The 19,200-nt window shown below is 37.8% G+C and overlaps 1 protein-coding gene across 2 annotated transcripts in view; it reads left to right on the top strand.

The window, feature by feature from the left end:
* Positions 1-11,826, top strand: part of DTWD2 (DTW domain containing 2) — a 131,443-nt gene extending 119,617 nt beyond the window's left edge. For both annotated transcript variants that reach the window (XM_027874968.1, XM_027874969.1), the window contains exon 6: positions 10,461-11,826. In XM_027874968.1, coding sequence (XP_027730769.1) covers positions 10,461-10,631 — 171 coding nt within the window. In that variant the 3' untranslated portion in view covers positions 10,632-11,826. The remainder of the gene's footprint in view (positions 1-10,460) is intronic.
* The last annotated feature ends 7,374 nt before the right edge of the window (positions 11,827-19,200 follow it).

Genomic DNA, 19,200 nt, shown 5'->3' with positions numbered 1-19,200 from the left:
TTTTTCCTCTCCTTTCACCTAGGAGAGCAAACTTTACACTGATTGAACATTTTCCAGCAGCCACAGAGAACCTCTGCTCTCTCACATTTGAAGTGCAGGCTGCAGGCAGAGCTATTGGGAGAGTGGGACTTGAGCTTCTGGCAACAGTGTCCATCTTTTTACTGTCATTGCCCAAATACCCTGCCTTTAAGAAAAAAGAGAAACAACAACCAAAACAAAACATACACATAACATCAAGTTTTCTGTTTCTGGTTTGTGTTTCTTGGGCAATAATGTTTGTGAAAGTAGAAGACTGAAACCATCTTGTGTAGAAATTTAAATATTTTCCCAACTTTGAAGAATCTGATGAATGACATGTGGTGTCACCAAGATCTGTACTGAACGAACAGAATGACAGTTTCTAGTTGAGGTTTTTCACATGCAATACAGAATCAGTCGTGTCATTCTCAAAAGCAATCCACAATCCTGTTTAGCTCTTTCAGAAACAATTATGAGCTTAAAGTGTATCTTAAATAAGTATCTCAAAGATATTCTTCAGTATTTATAGCCTGTTTAAATGGAGGTTTTTTCTGATATCTGGAAAGTACCAGCTTCCAATTCATTGTTGTATAGTTGAATAAAGCATATTAAATAAAATTGGAGCTAGTATGCAGTCTTGCTTCTCAAAAAGTTGCTGACAAGTGGCTGCTAGGTGGTGCAGTGAATAGAGCATCGGCCCTGGAGTAGAAGGACTTGAGTTCAAATCTTGTCTCAGACCAGACACTTGATACTTACTAGCTGTGTGACCCTGGGCAAGTCACTTAACCCCAATTGCCTCACCAATAAACAAACAAAAAAAGTTGCTGACAAGCATGACTGTATGCATATCTTAAAATTTTAGTACATAATCTGGGCAGTCCAGCCTGCACAGTAGTTGACAGTAGTTGCCAAATCAGTTAATGACGTTCCTTTTTTTTCCAGATTCATTAGAACTTTCCTTAAATTTGCTCTTCTTCTGATTTAATCTTCAACTTTCTTGTTTTTAGATCAATAATTGATCATTTGTAAAGCTCTGCTCCAATATAAATAAACTACTCATGAAATGTGACATACTCCAGCAGGGCCATATGGAACTTCCTATATCCTATACAGGATGCCCTATTTTTGCTGTATAAATGGATTAATCTCTATTTAATTTAGTTAATCATTACACCCATTACACAAGTATGCACTATATCCAACACCTAGAGATGGCCCCAAATGCAGTGGGAGCCAGAGAGGGAGGCAAGGAGGCAGGTAGCAACCTTGAAGGATGCCCTAAACATCACAGCCATAGGGAGGGCTGGGATGCTTCAGACTCTAAAGGACAGGGTTAGGGTTAAGTGTTAGGGTTAGGTCTCTGCCTGGAACAAAGTCAGAAGGGGAATAAAGGCCTTGGCCTCTCCACAAAATGGAGGTCCCAGGAGGAATTCACCATTTAGAAAAAGGGGCTGGCTTAGTGGAGGGATATTCCAGGGTGAGAAGACCACAGGCATAGTTGGATATATCAGGTGGAGGAGGACCCAGAAGTTCCAGGTTGAGGTAGCAACAGAGGCATAGTTTTAAAGTTCAGAAAGTCAGGAGCAGAGTTAGGAGGAGATGGGCAACAGTGACATTTTCTTCTGATTTTTGTGAAGTCCTTAACTGAAAAACAAAGAAAATAAGCCCTTTATTTTACCAAAACTGTATGATAAATTTAACAAAGTTGATTTAGTAAAGTATTAAATGGAACTGAAGAAACTTGTCTTTTTAGTGAAAAAAATATTTAGCATATTACTTCCATTAGATCTTGGAAGAGTACATAAGAATGTGTTTTCTGCCAGGCTGTGGTAGAGAGAAATTTCTGTTTTAGCCAAAATTACATGCAGATGCAACTAGAAAATCAAACAACCATCCCCTAAAGCTATACTACTCATCAAGCTCTAGGTGTTTACAGCAAAATAATTTCTTGTCCGTGCACTTACAAAAAGAATTTACAAGTCCTTCTCATAGGTGTGTAAAATTGACAAATGTACCCTGAGAACCCTAAATAAGTAAATTTAGGGATTTCTTCTCTACCTCAAATTTGGCCATTTCACCTTTTTTGGTTTTGTGAAGATTCCTCCTCAATAATTCATTAAATATTTAATATTCATTATATATTTATTAAATATTTATTAAAATATCAGCCACGAGGCAGACACTGGTAGGCACTGGGTATATGAAGACAAAAACAAAGTAGTCTCTGTCTTCAAAGATGTCACAAAGGAAATTTAACCAATAATAACATGAGGTCATTTCTCTGAGCATAATATTAATAGGGATATGTGATCTGTTAATAAAGGTCATGTCAAATCTGTGCCTGCAGTTGAGCCAAAGTCCCTAGACGAGAGCTGGCTGGGTCTTTTATACATAGATGTGTGTTCCTTCTGATTTGCCTGACAGTATAACATTTGAACCTCTTGTGGCAATCGTGATTTATGGATGTTTTAATGAGGAGGTTGGTTAAGAATTTTCAGCTCCTCCCTATCTTTGGGAAGTGGGGAAGGTGGCCAATCAAGCCCCTCTCTGACTCCTAAGGGAAGTGAATTTCTAGCAGTCTTAACCAGAAAAACACAAGCCATCTTATTCAGTTTTTCACTGGCTTGTTCTTCCCTTTGTAGACCAGATCACCCCAAACTTTAATGAAGAGAACAAGGACAAAGCTCATACTCCCTGGGAGGAGGGTCTAACTCAAACTTGGTCCTGTTTAAACAACTAGGGTCCCATTTGGGTAGGGCCCTGCCTAAAGTAGTTAATGAGCAGATGTCTTGGGGGCTAGAAGTAATCACATTATTTGGTCATCCTCTTCAGAGACTGCCTGGCCTTTTCAGGGGTGGGTCCCTGACAAAAATAGGAGAAAAAAGGTTGAATTACAAATTAAGAATTAGTTATTGATACAATAGTATAATATTAATTTCCCTCAAAGAGCTTCCCTTCTACTAGGGGAGAAGAGAATATATTATTTATGTAATACACATAAATAAATACAAAAAAGATTATATATGTGTGTATGTATATGTATGTATATATGTATGTATACACACACACACACACACACACACACACACACACACACAGTAATTTCCAGAGGGAGAGAGAATGAACAGGAAATGTCTCTTGCAAGGAAGTGGTACCTGAGTTTTGCTTTGACAAACCTAGAGATTCTAGCTGAGATGGGGAGAGAGTGCAAAGACATGAAAGTAGCAAATTGAATCTTATAAGTGGGACTAGGGATAGCTAGGTGGCACAATGGATAGAGTGCCAGGCCTGGAGCCAGGAAGACCTGGGGCCAAATTAGACTTCAGACACTTACTATAACTGTGTGACCTTGGGCAAGTCACATATAACATAACTATTTGCCTTAGTTTCCTTATCTGTAAAATGAGAGAAGGAAATGGCAAACTACTTCAGTATCTTTGCTGAGAGAAAACCCCAAATGGAGTCATGAAGACTCAGACATGACTGAAACAACTGAGCAAAAACAAACAAAAAAAACCAGGGACTAGCTAACTGGCTGGTATGACTGAATGAATGGAGTAATATGAAGTAAGACTGGAAAAGCAGATCTAGTTGGTGAAGGGTTTTAATTGTTAGACTGAGGACTTTGTGATTTATCCTAGAAGGAAGCATTGACAGTTATGGAATAGCAGAGAGACATGATCAGATCAGTGTTTTAGGAGTACCAATTTGACTGCTGTATGGAAGATAAATTGTAGAAAAGTGACTCTAGAGTCAGGAGAACCAATTAGATGGCCATGACAATAGTAATAGCTAGTGTTGATTATGGCTTGCTGATGACAATGACGCGTAATAGGAACTTCATAAATGTGTGTTGATTGAAAGGTAGACATGGTATGAAAAGAATGTGACAAATTGAGATGTGTAGGAAAGTAGGATAGACAAAACTTGGCAATTGATTGGATAGGGGGTGAGGGAAGAGTTAAAGGTGACTCTGGGTTTGTAATCAGGGTGACTGGTAATGTTCCTGGTGGCAGGTTAGGGTTGAAGGAAAGGATGTGATGAGATTCATCATGGAGATGTTGACTTCGAGTTGCCTATAGCACATCCAAGTGGAAATTAATAACAAGCAGATGGTAATGTGAGATTGTAGTTAAGGAGAGAGTTTGGGATGGAAATATTTAAGCATTATTCTCATAGAGATGGTAATTAAACCTATTGGAGCTGATGTGATCACCAAGGAAGCAAATATAGGTAGAGTAGAGAAGAGGACATGGAACACATCAGGATCGGAACTTAGATGCCGAACTAGCAAAGGAAACTATAAATGAGCAGTCAAATAGAAAAACTAGTGGAGAACAATGTCCCAAATCCAAGTGATGAGAGATTGAGTAGAATGAAACCTGAGAAAAGGCCATTGAATTTATTTTTTTTCTTAAAAAATTTTTTTTCACTTAAGAAACATTTATTTTTTCTCCCTCCTACCCCACCACCCTCCAATTTAGAAGAAAAAAACAAAGGAAAACCAAAAATTATTGGTAACCTTGGGAAGAGTACTTTCTTTAGAATGGTAACCGAGAAGCCAGATTACAAAGCATTGAAAAGTGAGAGGACAATAAGAAAATGGAGATGTAGATCATGCATTTTAGAAGGTTTTTCTGTGAAAGAGAAAAGAGATAGGGATGACTTTTACTAGGGATGTTCAGCAGCATGTGAGTAAGAGCAGCAAAGATAGATGACTGAGCTAATCTATGGTTGGGGTTTGGCAAGCTGTGACTGACTGATTATAGGATAAAGGGGAGGTCAAGATATTTAAGAGTAAAGGATAATGTTGAACTGTCACCTCTGAGATCAGGACTGTCAAAGGAGGAAAGTAAATAGAGAAGATTTGAGAAGAATTGAGAAGAGGGTGGCATATAGGGACTAATTCTTCCTTGTCTAATATGTTCCATTGATCTACTTTAAAAAATTTTTAACTAGTAAAAAATTGTTTTGATAATTACTACTTTGTGCTACAATTTGAGATCTTTAAGTTCTAATTCCCCTTCTTTTTTTCCCTTGTTTTCCTTGAGATTTTAGATCTTTTGCTTCTCCAAATGGTTTATGTCATTATTTTGTCTAGTTATTTACTATCCCTTTGGTAATTTGAATAATATAGCACTATATCTGTATATTAATGAAGGAAGCATTATCATTTTGATTTGTAGCACTCCTCTTTTGGCACTTACCCAACTTGTATGGCAGTGTATGGGGCATTCAGGGAGGACTAGCACCTCTGGTGTGGGAGCTTGCCTAGCCTTTTCAGAGCTGCTCATCTACCTTTGGTTTCTGCCTGCTACCCAATTCTCGCCTGGGGCTCCTAGAAGCTGTAGCATGCACAGTGGCCACACCCTGGTAAAACCATCTTGGCGGATGGGTTATACCAGGTTGAGGATAATCTATAGGCCTCAAATCTGTTGGCGAGTTAGAGGGATATCTGCCCCAAGCATGTGAAGACTTTCCCAGTGGAATGGATGGATGAGAAAAATTTGTTCCAATGGCCATGAAGGCAGTTGAAACAAGTTCTGTAGAACTTAGAGAAGACACTAAGTTACTGCATCCCGGTCACCAGCTGTCTTGACTTTTGTCTTGCACTGGATTCCATGACTTTGGAAGACAGAATGAGGCTGATGACCATGTTCACTTAAATCCAATTCGTACACAAGTCAAGACAGCACCCATTACCCCATGATGTTATTGGTCCTCTTCAAAAATGGAGGAGGAACAACAATAACAACTTAAAGACGCAGGTTGCATCCTCAGAAGTTGGCTGCTACCTGGAATCTAGGATTTATATCATGTGTCTCCACCTTTCAATGTAACTTCCTTTCTGGGTTACTCCCCTAATTAGAACTTATGTCTGCAGGTTGAGCCTTTAAAAAGAGTGACTGTTTCCTTAGGCTCTAGTGGTAACCCTGTGGAATTACCCATCTAAAACTATAATTCATGAAGTCCTACCAGTGAAAGAATGTAAATAATTGTGCCAGTAGACTCTAAGGCATAGCAAGAATGGTAGTTACAAAGCATTTATCCCCCAAACCTGGGCATACTGTCCCACATATATAGACTATGTCCATGGGGAAAGTGGGCATAAACATAAAGTATTATGGTAGAGAAGCACATGTTGCCAAGGGCAACTCATCACTGCAGACTGTAAGGCCTCAAGGCTCTTTTATTCTGTGTAGAGTCCAGGTGAAGTTCACTGCTGTGTGTGTTGCACAGGGCAGGACTCAGGGAGGCCTCTCCTCACAGGGCACATGTAGCATCTCTGAATAGGTCAGTTCACTCAACCCCTGGGGCTTGACCTGTGATAGACATTTCTACTACCTACAGCTTCAATCTTTTCTGCAGTTCTGATGGGACAAAGACTCTTAGACTAAAACTGGTAGAAATCTCCCTAGATCTCCTCCCTTAGGTACTCAGCTAGGGGGCAGGAGGTAGGAAATCAAGTTTGCCTTTCCTTTTTTCAATGTTTTCTGGTTGAGGGCTGGGTCCCTTCAGTAATAGGGGACCTCACCTTAACTTATATTGACCATCCATTATATTTTCCAAATCTTCCTTTCTGTAGATTAGGCCAAAACCATACAATGTCCGTCAAATGGCTTTAGTGTTCAGGGTTCTCTGGTTTTTGTTTTTTGTTTCAAGTCAAGTCAACAAACTAACAAGATTTTATTAAATATCTACTCTAGAGACTGGTACTGTGCTAAGTGCTCAGAATACAAAGAAAAGCTCAAAAAAGCCCCCCAACCCTTCAAAACAGTCCCTGACTTCAAGGAATTCACCACCTAATGGGGAAGGCAATATTCAAATAAATTGGAGGTAATCTTAAAGGGAAGATAGTAGGATTAAGTGGAACGGAGAAAGGCTTCTTAAAGAAGGTGGAATCTTTCTTGTTGTTCAGTCGTGTCTGACTATTCATGACCCTGTGGGACCATGCTGTCCATGGGGTTTTCTTGGCAAAGATTCTGGAGTGGTTTGCATTTTCTTCTCCAGTGAATTAAGGCAAACAGAATGACTTGCCCAGGGTTGTGAAGCTAGCATGTGTCTGAGGCCAGATCTTCCTGACTCCAGGACCAGAGTTCTATCCGCTGAGCCATCTAACAGCCAGGTGGGATATTAGCTGATTATTAAAGGAAGCCAGGGAAACTAGGAGGTGGAGACAAAGAGGGAAAGCACATCAGGCATGGAGAACAACCAGGGAAAATTCCCAGGAGAAGGAGTGTCTTGTGTGATAAATAGCAAAGAGACCAGTGCCACTGGAAAAATTAAGGCATAAAAACAAAACAAAACAAAACAAAACTAAAGAAGCGTTTGTTGTTGTTATTGTTGTTTATTATTTGTCCTTTGTTCTAGAGAAGGGTTTAAAAGCCAGAGAATTTTATAATTGATATATTTATTTTTTATGTTGCCATAGGTTATATATATATTATACAATTCATGTATGTATGTGTATATATATGTATATATATATATGTGTATATATATATATATACACACACACATATACAGGGGTGTTGTGAGGTTCAAATGAGGTAATAGATGTAAAGTATCTTGCAAACCTTAAAGCTGTATAAATGTCTTAATTATTATTAGCTGAGTTATTAGCCTCTACTTCGCAGACCTCTAGTCCAACGATGACTTAATTCCCTGAACCTTCTACTGCACTCTTTCCTGCTGAGCTCAAGCAGTGTTTATAGAGCAATACAGAAATGTGCTGGTAAATATTTAACAACTATGCTCTCTGGGGGAAAAAAAGTATGCATACACACTTTTAATTTTAATCTGCATTATTAATACATTCTTAATTCTAGAGAATTAACAGAACAATAAATCAATCTCTGATTTGTAGGGATTGCCAGTTTTTCAGGTGTAAATACTCATAGTGAAAATTTTACGGTGGGCTGTTAGAGCTGGCTCTAGTATACCTTTGATGTTAAATTTGATATGTTGTCCTGTTGGTCTGTACAAATGAGTGGCTAGGGAAAGGTACAGAGGCAATCTCTATCCTGTGAGCACTCAAATCTGCTGTCTCCAAAGTTACGAATGTTCTCTTAATTGCCAAATCTGAAGGTCTTCTCAATCCTAATCCTTCTTGAGCTGTTTCCTACATTTGATTTTGTTGTTAACCACCCTTTCTTCCTGGAAACTCCCTCCTCTCTAGGTTTTTGTGACACTATTCTCTCTCACTTTGCCTCCTACCTATATGACTTCTCAGTCAGCTCTGTTGGCTCATCATTCAAACCACACCCCATATCTGCAGATGCTCCTCAAGGTTCTATTTTGGACCTTCTTCTTTTTTCCATCTGTAATCCCATGGTAACCTCTTCTGCTTCCATGAGTTTAACCATGTAGATGACTCCTAGATCTGTATATCCAGCTGCAATCTCTTTCCTGAAATTAATTACCGTATCACCAATTGCCTACTTCCATATTTCTGTAGAAGGCTATGTCATCCTTCTTGTCTCCCAGGTTTATAATTAAGGCATTATTCTGGTCCTCTTCCACTTCCTCACCCCATGAAGCCAAAGAGTTGCCAAATCTTACTGTTTCTACTTCAAATCTGGCCTTTTCTCTCTACTTGTACAGTTACAACCTTAGCTCAAGTCTTTACCCACTCTTACCTAAATTATGACAGTAGTCACCTAATTGATCTCCCTGCCTCTCAAGTCTCTCCCTTCTGTAGTCACCCTTCACATTGCTGCCAAAGTAATTTTCCTCAAGGTCAGATATAAACATGTGACTCAGCAAACTCCACTGGCTTTTTATTGCTTCTAGGAGAAAATATAAACTCTTGATTTTAGTTTTTAAAATCTTACATTACTTGCTTTCAACCTATCTTTCTAGCTTATTTACTCATCCTCCTGCCCTCTGTGATCCAGCCAAATTGTCCTTCTCCTCTGTACCTCCTACATGACACTCCATGTCTTGTCTTCATGCTTTTGCACTGATCCTCCCATTTGCCTGGAATGTACTTCCTCCTTATTTCTGCCTTACAGCATACTGCTTTTCTTTTAAGATGCTTAAGCAAGACTTGCATCAAACCTTTCCTGATTCCTTCCTTCTCTAACTGCTAGTGCCCTCCTCCCCAAATTACTTTACATTTAACTACTATGTATATATTTGTATTAATTAACTTTATATTTATGCCATGCATATTTTATATGTATTTGTTATCTCTCCCATTAGAAGGTAAGCTCATTGTGAGTAGATATTGGTTCATCTTTTATACTTGTATCCTAAGTGCCTAGCACAATGCCTTCTCCATTCTGTTTTCCGGTTTTTCAGGGAAGCTAGAGATTCAGTGGCCTCTCCTGACATAACTGTTAATGTTTTTCAGTATGTTAATGGTATTCAAAATGTTTCACATTTGGTTACAATTTTGTTGTGTTGGCTGTTTTCACAGCATGTACTATTGTGTTCAAGTCCAGAAATGTTTTTACACTTTCTTGGCATGTGTTTATCATGGCTACAATAGTATTGCCACTTTACAGTCATACCTATCTCATTTTGCCTCAGGGGTCATCAACTTGATTTTTTATTATTTTTATTTGTTGTAACTGTAATTTAATATTATTTATTTCCTTTGAAACTTTATATATTTTATTCTATATATTTAAAAACATTATTCTGAGAAGGGGTCCGTAGCTTCACCAGATTGCCAAACGGGTCCATAACACACATAAAAAAGGTTAAGAACTCCTTAAAGCTCTTAACTTAATAGCTAGAGGATCCCAAGATATATATACTTAGAGAATTTATAGTCTCATATATTCTAGTAATTAAGAGGCTATGCTACAGTTTAATTTGTTCCATAGCCTTGGCAATTTTTATTGTTGTTCAGTTGTGTTCAGCTGTTTGTGGTCCAATGGACCATACTGTCCATGGGATTTTCTTAGCAAAAACACTAGGGTGGTTTGCCATTTCCTTCTCCAGTAGATTAAGGTAAACAGAGGTCAAGTGACTTGCCCAGGGTTACACAGCTAGTAAGTATCTGAGGTCATATTTGAACTCAGGTCTTCCTGACTCCTTGGAAGCAGCTTGGTGGTTCAGTGGATAAGAGCTCTAGGCCTGGAGTCACAGAGACAGACAGATTATGGGTGACGGAGATCCCCCCCCACCTTTGTCTAGAATATTAGGTAAAAGTAAATTTGAATTCCAGTATCTTTAGGGGAATCTTCTATTCTGTTTAGTGAAATAATCTAAAATTTTTCCCTAGTGATACATAGGAAATGAATTGTCCTATAAATTATTATAGCAAATAAAGAATCTATTTGTCAGACTATTTATTAGTGCTAGTATTAGAAGTATAAGAATCAATGACAATATAAAAGAGTAATTTTAACCATTGCTAGAAAAAGTCTAGATACAATGACTTTTTTAATGTACATATTTAATGACTTTTTCATCTTCTTTCCCTCCACCAGACATTGCTTCGACCTCTTCAAGCTTTATGCTCTTTCCAGCTTCAGCATGGTGCTCAGATTCGTCTCAGCAAGGAACACCTCTTGAAAAACGGGCTATATCCTAAGCCCATGCCAAAGAATAAACGCAAACTAAGGAAAATGGAGCTCTTAATGAATAGTGTTAAAATTTAGGGAAATTATCCTTGTGGTGTTAGTATACATACATATTCATTTGCAATTTACAACACCAATGTAATTTTTCAGCCTACAAATAGTTCTGTGAGTTGCTGACTGACTCAGCAAAAGAACCGAGAGAAATTATATAAGAATCTTGTCCAGAGGTGGGAAATGAAACAAATAGTTTTTTTTTTTTAAAAGAAAAGTGATAACAACATTAAAAGGCTTGATTTTATTTTTCAAAAACTTCTATTAATTTTTGCAACTCCTGTAATGAAAAAGTTAGTTGTTATTCTAGATTAACAGTGTCCATTCAAGGAATTACCCTTTATAAAAAGAGGAAAGTTGTTACAACTAACTGAGGCAATATTGTTTTAGAAAACTGTATATTTGGTAAAGATTCAGCAATGGTGAAGGCCTGCATCAATTTTTCACTTTTGAATGGGAACCTTATAGATGTTGGGCAGTAGGTTAAAAACAAACAAAATCAAGCAAATTATAGCATTAAAATCTATGCTTTTTTATTTTAATAAAAATTATAACACAGTAAGGAAAATTCATTTTCCTGCTAAACTTGGATGCAGTTAATAGTGGGATTTAAGTACTTTCTTATTAGGAGAGACTATAATTTCATATTTTAGGGTTGCATATAGTTTTGAAAATTAATGTATATTTTCAGTTGCAGTCATTCTCAATGTGAAAGTTTCTGTTTTTCATAGTTCTTATATTTGTTGCCTAACAGTAAGCCATATTTTGTTGAAATTTTCATAAGTAACAAAACTGGAATAAAAAATATACAGTACTCTCAGTGGCATTCTTATGGAATAACATGAATATCAATTAGGGTCATTGGAATATAAAAGATGAAATTTTTTTAAAATCTAAGAGAAAACTCTCTAAGTAGAAAGAAGTTAAATTCTACAACTTTGGGGAAACATTTGTGAAATTTCATAGAGAATATTTGAACTACATGTTTTGTGAATTAAATATACCCCTTAGGTCATTAGAAGAAATGTTTATGTGCACATTTATATTTAACATAAATCATATGCAAAGGCATGTGAATTTTGACAATAAAACAACATTGTTTCCTTGTTTTTGCAAGTTATGAATAAGCTTGATTATTAGTGCTTGAGTCCTTAGAATTGCTTTGCTATTTGTAGATTTTTCCTATAGCTCTTCCTTATGTTGAGCATTTAAATTAATAGAGCTCTAGGATTATATACTTTATTATAAAAGCATATAAAATATATGAAATGTATTTTATTGCCACATATTAGTGTATTTGGAGGTTTTTTGTTAAAAAAGGCATATCTTTTACTTTATTTTTAACTATCTTTTGTGTGTCATATAGTTGTCACCATTTGCCATTGAATAATTATAGTCATTTTGATATAATATAGCATCATAGAGAAAAATGGTATAGATGTATGCTTTCTGAAAATTGCTGTATCATTTTACTTGGTTTCTTATAATTTTAAAGGGCCACAAATCTTCACATTATTAAAAAAAAATTAGAGAATTTGGACTTATCCATTAGAGAAGTAGATAAGTCACTTTCTGGGAACTAGTAAATGAATTAAAATGTTTAGATAATTTATATTCCTATATTCAGTTGTATAGGTTTTTATTATAGGATGAATTAAAGATATTAAAATCCATAATAAATTGAAATGCCAATTAGGAAAAAATACTAGAATTCCACAGTTTATAATAGTGTGTGTTTCCCCTCACTAAGGCTGAATGACCACTTGTTTGGTTGGTTGTAGAAGGATTTTTTTTTCCTTATATGAATTATATTAGATGGTCACTGAAGTCCCTTCCAATTCTGAAATTCTGAGTTTGTGAAATATATTTAAACATGAGAGGCATTATACTTCTAGACTTTAATTTTCTTAATCATTGTTAAAAACCTTTAAATTATCAACAACCTTAAGCTTTTCAGCATGATCTCAATTTTTTTTCTAGTTAATAAAATGTTTAGTAACCTCTCCTCCTCTAAGGTTCATTCACCCTATATAAATTTATCACCCAATCTAGACCTTGGTGGCCCTTATCTACTGATCCGTAGGGAATTGTCCTTCTTTTCTCAAATATGGTTGAAGATTTCCCTTTCCACCTCAGTTCTTTCCTTCACACTAAAGGACTTCAGCATACATGTTGATGTTCCTTCAAATACCCTCACTTTTCAATTCCACAATCTGTTTAACTACCATAACCTGGTGGTCATACCTTTGATCTTGCCATCAATCACTTGTCTTCTACTTCCATGGTCAAGGACTCCAAAATTCCTTTCATATCATTCTCCCTTTACCTTACTACTCCTAATTCTATCCTGTACTATGTCCCTCCTTCTCTCAGTATTTTCTCAGGCCATCATTCTTCTTGTTAGCCCATTCCCTCCCATTCAACCCTTTCAACTGAATTCCTCCCTTCTTCCTTCACCAAAACAAACAGGCTCTTTGCCATGCCCTACTCCTCTTCCTCTTCTCTTCATCCCACATTCCTCTGACATCATCTTCCACTTCTGTTTCTCTTTAGTCAGATAAAGAGGTGGCCCATCTTACCAAAACCAATCCTATTCATGTATCATCTATCTTATCCCCTCTAAACTTCTTCAGCATATTTCCCCCATTATCATCCCTTCTCCACATCTATTGTTCAATCTATCCCTATCTCCTGGGTACTTCCCTGTTGCTTATAAACACATCCAAGTGTCCCCATGCTTAAAAAAATCCTCATTAGATCTACTGTCCCTTTTAACTACTAACCTACAGTATATCTCTTCTGTCCTCAGCTAAACACCTTGGAGGGAAAAAAAAAATAAAAACCACCTACACTTAGTGGTCTTCATTTTGCTTCCTTTCATTCTTTCCTAAACACTCTGCAACCTGGCTTACAATCTTATCATTCAACTAAAAATGCTCTCCCAAAAATAACCAATGACTTCCTAATGACCAAATCTAATGCCCTTTCTTAATCTTCATTGTTGCTTTCTTTGCAGCATTTGACACTGTTGACCACTTTCACCCTTGAGTTAATATCTGGGCTTAGACATTTATTAGCTGTGTGACCCTAGGCAAGTCACTTCACCTCTCAGCCTCAGTTTCCTTAGTTGTAAAATGGGATAATAATAGTAACTAATTACTAATCACAGGGTTGTTGTGAGGATCACATGAGATAATATTTGTAAAGTGCTTAGCACAATACCTGGCGTGTGGTAGGCATTATATAAATGATTATTCCCTTTTTCTTCCCCTTCCTACTACCTATCTGACCTCTCTTAAGTTTCCTTTGCTATATTTTCATCCATGTCATGCCCACTAACTATAGTTGTACCCTAAGGTTCTCTCTTGGGACTTTATCTCTTCTCTCTATACTCTGACACCACAGCTCCCATGGATTTAATTATCATCTATTCATTTGATTCCCAGCTCTATATCCAGCTCCAGTCTCTTTCCTGAACTCCAGTCCCATATCACCAACTTACCTATTGGACATTCTGACCTGGATATCTTCCTGTGGTATCTCAAACTTAACAAATCCAAAACAACTTATTATCTTTTCCCCCAAACCCATTTATATTATGAACTACTCTGTTACTGTCAAGCATTTCCTATCCCATTCCAATCTATCCTATTCATAGATGCCAAATTGATTTTCCTAAAACACAAATCTGGCCATGTCACTCAATCAGTGAACTCCAGAGCCTCCCTATTGCCTCTAGGATCAAATATATACTCTTCTGTTTGGCATTTAAGGCTTTTTACAACCTTCCTCTCTTTCTAGCCTTCTTATACATTACTCCCCTCCACACACTCTATGATCAAGCCAAACTGGCCTTCTTACCGTCCCTCCCACACAGCATCATCACTGTGCCTCTGCCTACGCTCTCGCGTGCCTGGATATTCTCCTTCCTTCCTCCCCTACACTGTTAGAATCTCTGGCCTCTTCAAGACTTAGATTAAACATCTCAGTCTTCAGAAGGCCAACTTTATTGGTGGATCATCCCACTTCCCATGTTAGTGCTCTCTGCTCTAAGTTACCTGGTATCTTCCCAGTATCTTGTAAATACCTTTTTACCTACTTATTTTCTACTCTATTAGCATGTAAACTCCTTGAGGTTGTAGAGTATTTTCACTTTTCCTTTGTTTCCATAGTAAACACTTAAATATTTATATATACTGAGAATATTAATGTAGCACTGATGGGATGATGTGGTGAGCAGGGTTGTTCAACCATTCTCTTTGTCTCCCTCAGTCTGCTAATTGCTCATTGTTTAAATAACAAAACAGTGCAAGGCACAAAGCATTTGTTAAGCACTTACTCTGTTTCAGTCATTTTGCAATATAAGCAAGAAGAAACAGCCCTGCCCCCAAGGAGCTTACAGACTAATAGGCAAAGACAACACACAACAGTTAGCTGGAAAGAGGGTAAGGGGATTAGGAAGGTACCTAGCTCAAGTGCATGGTGTTGAATTTCAGAAGCACACCTGGGAAAGTAATGGTTTGGCCTGCCTGGTCTCTCCTCCAAATGGAAGTCCTAGGGAGAACTCACAAATGAGAAAAGGGAACTGGCATATCAGAAGGAATGGTAAGAAGGCTCACTAGATGAGTGTCTCATGGTTAGACTGCAGAGCCTTGATAATGAAATCTGGAAAATCTGAAGTATGGCCAGGAGGAGAATGAAGATTGACTGGGCTGGGTCTCTCTTCAAAATAGAGACCCCAGAAGGAATTTTCCAATTTGAGAAGGGGCAGCAGAGCGGAGGTACTGATGCTGAGATTGCAGCTCCAGCAATGAGGTCTGTAAAATCAGAACCATAGCAGGGTTTTCCAGTATAAATACTTTTTCCTCCCTCTGGGAAGTAGTAACAAAAGGATCTATAAATCTCACTATTTTTAGATCTGAGTCCCTAACCAGAGTCAGAAAACTCTGGCAAAATACCTCAGTGTAAAATTCCTCTCTTCAGGGATGCTCCCTTCCATTGCTTCCTACCAACTGCATCTCCAAAAAAACACCCACATTAGTAAATGCCATTGTTTATTAAAAAACCAAAGGAAATATTTAAAACAAAAGGAGGTAAAATCCCCTGCCATTTTGAAGGTGAAAAAACTTCAATTTCTCCTGAGGGAGGGTGAAAATTGCAGAATATTACCTTTGAGTCTGTAATTTAGGGGGGGTTTAAGCAATATAAAAGTTCTAATGTTCCTTCTGCTCAATCAGATGACACAGCCTCAGCTGGGATACTGTTGAACTCTCAAAGAGAATTAGTAGAAATCTTTACAGCTCTTTCAGGGACTTGCCTCTGAGGCCCGCCATTTCCCAGGTAGGAGACAGGAGAACTTGATTGTTTTGGGAAGCTAGTTCCCTTTTGCTTAGCCTTTCCTTTTGTCATGTCTTTTTGGTATAGGGCTGAGTTCCCTCTGTGAGAGACCTTACCCTAATTTATAGTAATTATCCAGTTTATTTCTTAAAACTTATCTCTACAGGCTCCAGGGATGGGGAACCTGCAGCCTTAAGGCCACATGTGGCCTTCTAGGTCCTAAAGTGCAGCCCTTTGACTGAATCCAAACTTTACAGAACAAATTCCCTTAATAAAAAGATTTGTTCTGTAAAACTTGTACTCAGTCAAAAGGCTGCACTTGAGGACTTATAGGGCCACATGTGGTCTTGAGGCCTTAGGTTCCCTATCCCCAGACTAGGGCATAGCCAGTCAATGTCCATTTACCTTATAATCACCAAACAACTCTTATTGAAAAAAAAACATACAGCCTTTTCCAGTTGGTCTGTACAAATGAACTGGTAGGGAAAAGGTACAGAGGCAATCTATGCCCTAGTGGGTAAGTCCAGCATTTCTGCTAGAGGCTTAGTTGCTTTCCTAGAATTACTTAAAGTTTCACATCTTTTGTAAGGAGTAAAATGAGCCTACTCAAAGTTTTATATCCTTTATAAGGTATGAAATTCACTAGAATCTGAAGTGAACTCATCTTTACAAGGTAAAATGCAGTCTGGTTTAATACACCCTTTCACAAAATATGTGTCTAGATTTCTTGTGGACGTTTGGAGAATCGAAGTCTATGTACTCTCCAAAGACTAGTAGGCATAAGCCTCAAATTCCAATTCCCTTTCAAGAAAGTTCCTACACAAGATAGCTATGAGATTACAACTACATAAGAAAGTGTTTACACCTATTTCCCAAACTAGAAAATTTTATCCTTTGCTGTGAGGTAAAAAATCCTTGGTTAAGAGAGGTAAGGATGAGTGATGCAGATCTGGATTTTCTCAAGAAATGCAGAGCACTATTGAAGTAGCACAATTTGCTGCAAACTCCAAAGATAGCAATGTTGAGGCCTGGAATTATTTGATAGTTAATATGATTGTATCCTGAGCCTATGTATGCTTGCAATAAAACTTGCCTGAAACTGTAATTAACCCTTGGACAAGCAAGGAAATCAAAAAGATTAAATCAGGCTATTCACTGGAAGGTCAAATACTCAAGCTGAAGCTTAAAGATTGGCCACATAATGAGAAGACAGGACTCATTGGAAAAGACCATAATGTTGAGAAAGAATGAAGGCAAAGGGCAAAGGAAATGACAGAGGATGAGATGGATAGATAGTAATATGGAAACAATAAAAATGAACTTGGACAGATTTCAAGAGATAGTGGAGGATAGAAGGGCCTGTTGTGCTATGGCCATGGGATCTTGAAGAGTTGGACATGACTGAATGACTGAGCATAACTATGATTACTTTGTGGACCCCTAGACTTTATACAGAATTGTAACATCTTCGACTAGCATAGAATTTTCACCAACTGCTAAGTCTAGGAAATGAATTCTTAATTAATGGGATATTGGAAAGACTAAATAGAAAAAAGTGAGGGAAGATCCAATTTCAGGTTGGAAGAGTCCCTGAGGGTTACTTCAACTCAGGTAAACTTGCTGCGGTGGAGGCAAGATCTTTCTTACACAGAGTGAAGACAAGTAGGAAACAGGGACCCAATATGAATAGTCGGGCAGAGCATTGTGCCAAATTTAGGACAGCTCCAAGAAGAAATAGATAGAGCAGTATCAGAGGAGAGAGAGAAATAAAATGATAGCAATCCTTTTGCTTGGATATAGGGAAGACACAGCACTGGTGAAAGGGAAACCCAAATTGGGGGAAAGTTAGGACTGGTATAAATCCAGGTGTATGTCATTTTGCCTTATATAGGGTCTGAGGATTTGCTACTGTCCCCACAGGTCATGAATATTTTCAAAGTTTTTTTTTTTTTGTTATTTTTGTTTGTTTGTTTGCTATGAAGTCTGGGAATTTCTTGTCTATATGTCCAGATCCAGTAAGACTCTGTGTGAGCCTGTAATTGATGTGATATGTGCAAGAGTGTTTTAGTGGTTAATTTGTTTTGGAGATGAGTTTTTTTTTTTCTCTATTAAGTTTCAACATGCAAAAGACTTTGAAAAATGATCATCTCTAATTCTGGGTGCCTTTACACTCTCCTTCTTGAACTCTATGTTCTAGCTAGTCTGACCTTATTCCTCTTTGCTCCATTTTTTTCAGTAGCCATTATCCTTTCTCACCTCTACCACTTACAACTTTGTTTCCTTCAAAATGTTCTTGAAGTCTTTCATCATTTTCCCCCTGCCTCAGTAAAATGATCTTGTATTTGTATATATTCTGCATAGATCTATTGTGTGTATATGTAGAATATGAACTCCTTGAGGGCAAAGATTTTTTCATTTTTGTTTTTGTAACCACAGTGCCTGGTACATAGTAAGCATTTAATAAATTTTTATTGAAGTGAATACAGTTGAATTCAATCAAATCAGTATAAGTTTGTCCTCCGGTGGTGGGAATTATCTGGGGGAATTAATGAACCAGTGTGATGTAAGTGGAAAGAACACTGGAATTGGAATCAAGAATGACCAACATTCAGATTTTGTACCTGACCCTTACTGGCTCTGTGTCATATTTCTAGCTAACTGATGTCTCTGAACACTAGTTTCCTCATTTGGAAAATGTGTATAATGTGCCTGACATTTCAAATTCATGGCTAGATAGCATGGTGGCTAGAGTGCTGAACCTGGAGTCAAGAAGACTTGAATACAAATTCAGTCTCAGATGCTTAGTGGTTTTGTGCAGCGCTTATAACCTTTGTCTTAGGATTATTGTGAGGATCAATTAAGATAGATAATATTTGTAAGTTCTTAGCACAGTACCTGGCACATAGAAAGCACTTATAAATCCTTCCTTCTTTCCTGCCTTCCTCCCTTCCTGCTTTCCTTCCTTCCTTCCTTCTTTCCTGCCAGCCTTCCTTCCTGTCTTCCTTCCTTCCTATTTTCCTTCCTGCATTCCTTCCTTCCTCCTGCTTTCCTTCCTTCCTTCCTTCTTTCCTTCCTTCCTGCCTCCCTTCCTTCTTTCCTGCCAGCCTTTCTTCCTTTCTTCCTGCCTCCCTTCATTATTTCCTGCCAGCCTGCCTTCTTTCCTTCCTGCTTTCCTTCCTTCCTTCCTGCCTCCCTTCCTCTTTTCCTGCCAGCCTTCCTTCCTTCCTTCCTTCCTTCCTTCCTTCCTTCCTTCCTTCCT

Source organism: Vombatus ursinus, unplaced genomic scaffold (assembly GCF_900497805.2).
Source record: "Vombatus ursinus unplaced genomic scaffold, bare-nosed wombat genome assembly UNPS02014807.1, whole genome shotgun sequence".
Classification (NCBI taxonomy): domain Eukaryota; kingdom Metazoa; phylum Chordata; class Mammalia; order Diprotodontia; family Vombatidae; genus Vombatus; species Vombatus ursinus.
This window is presented reverse-complemented; position numbering and strand designations above follow the sequence as displayed.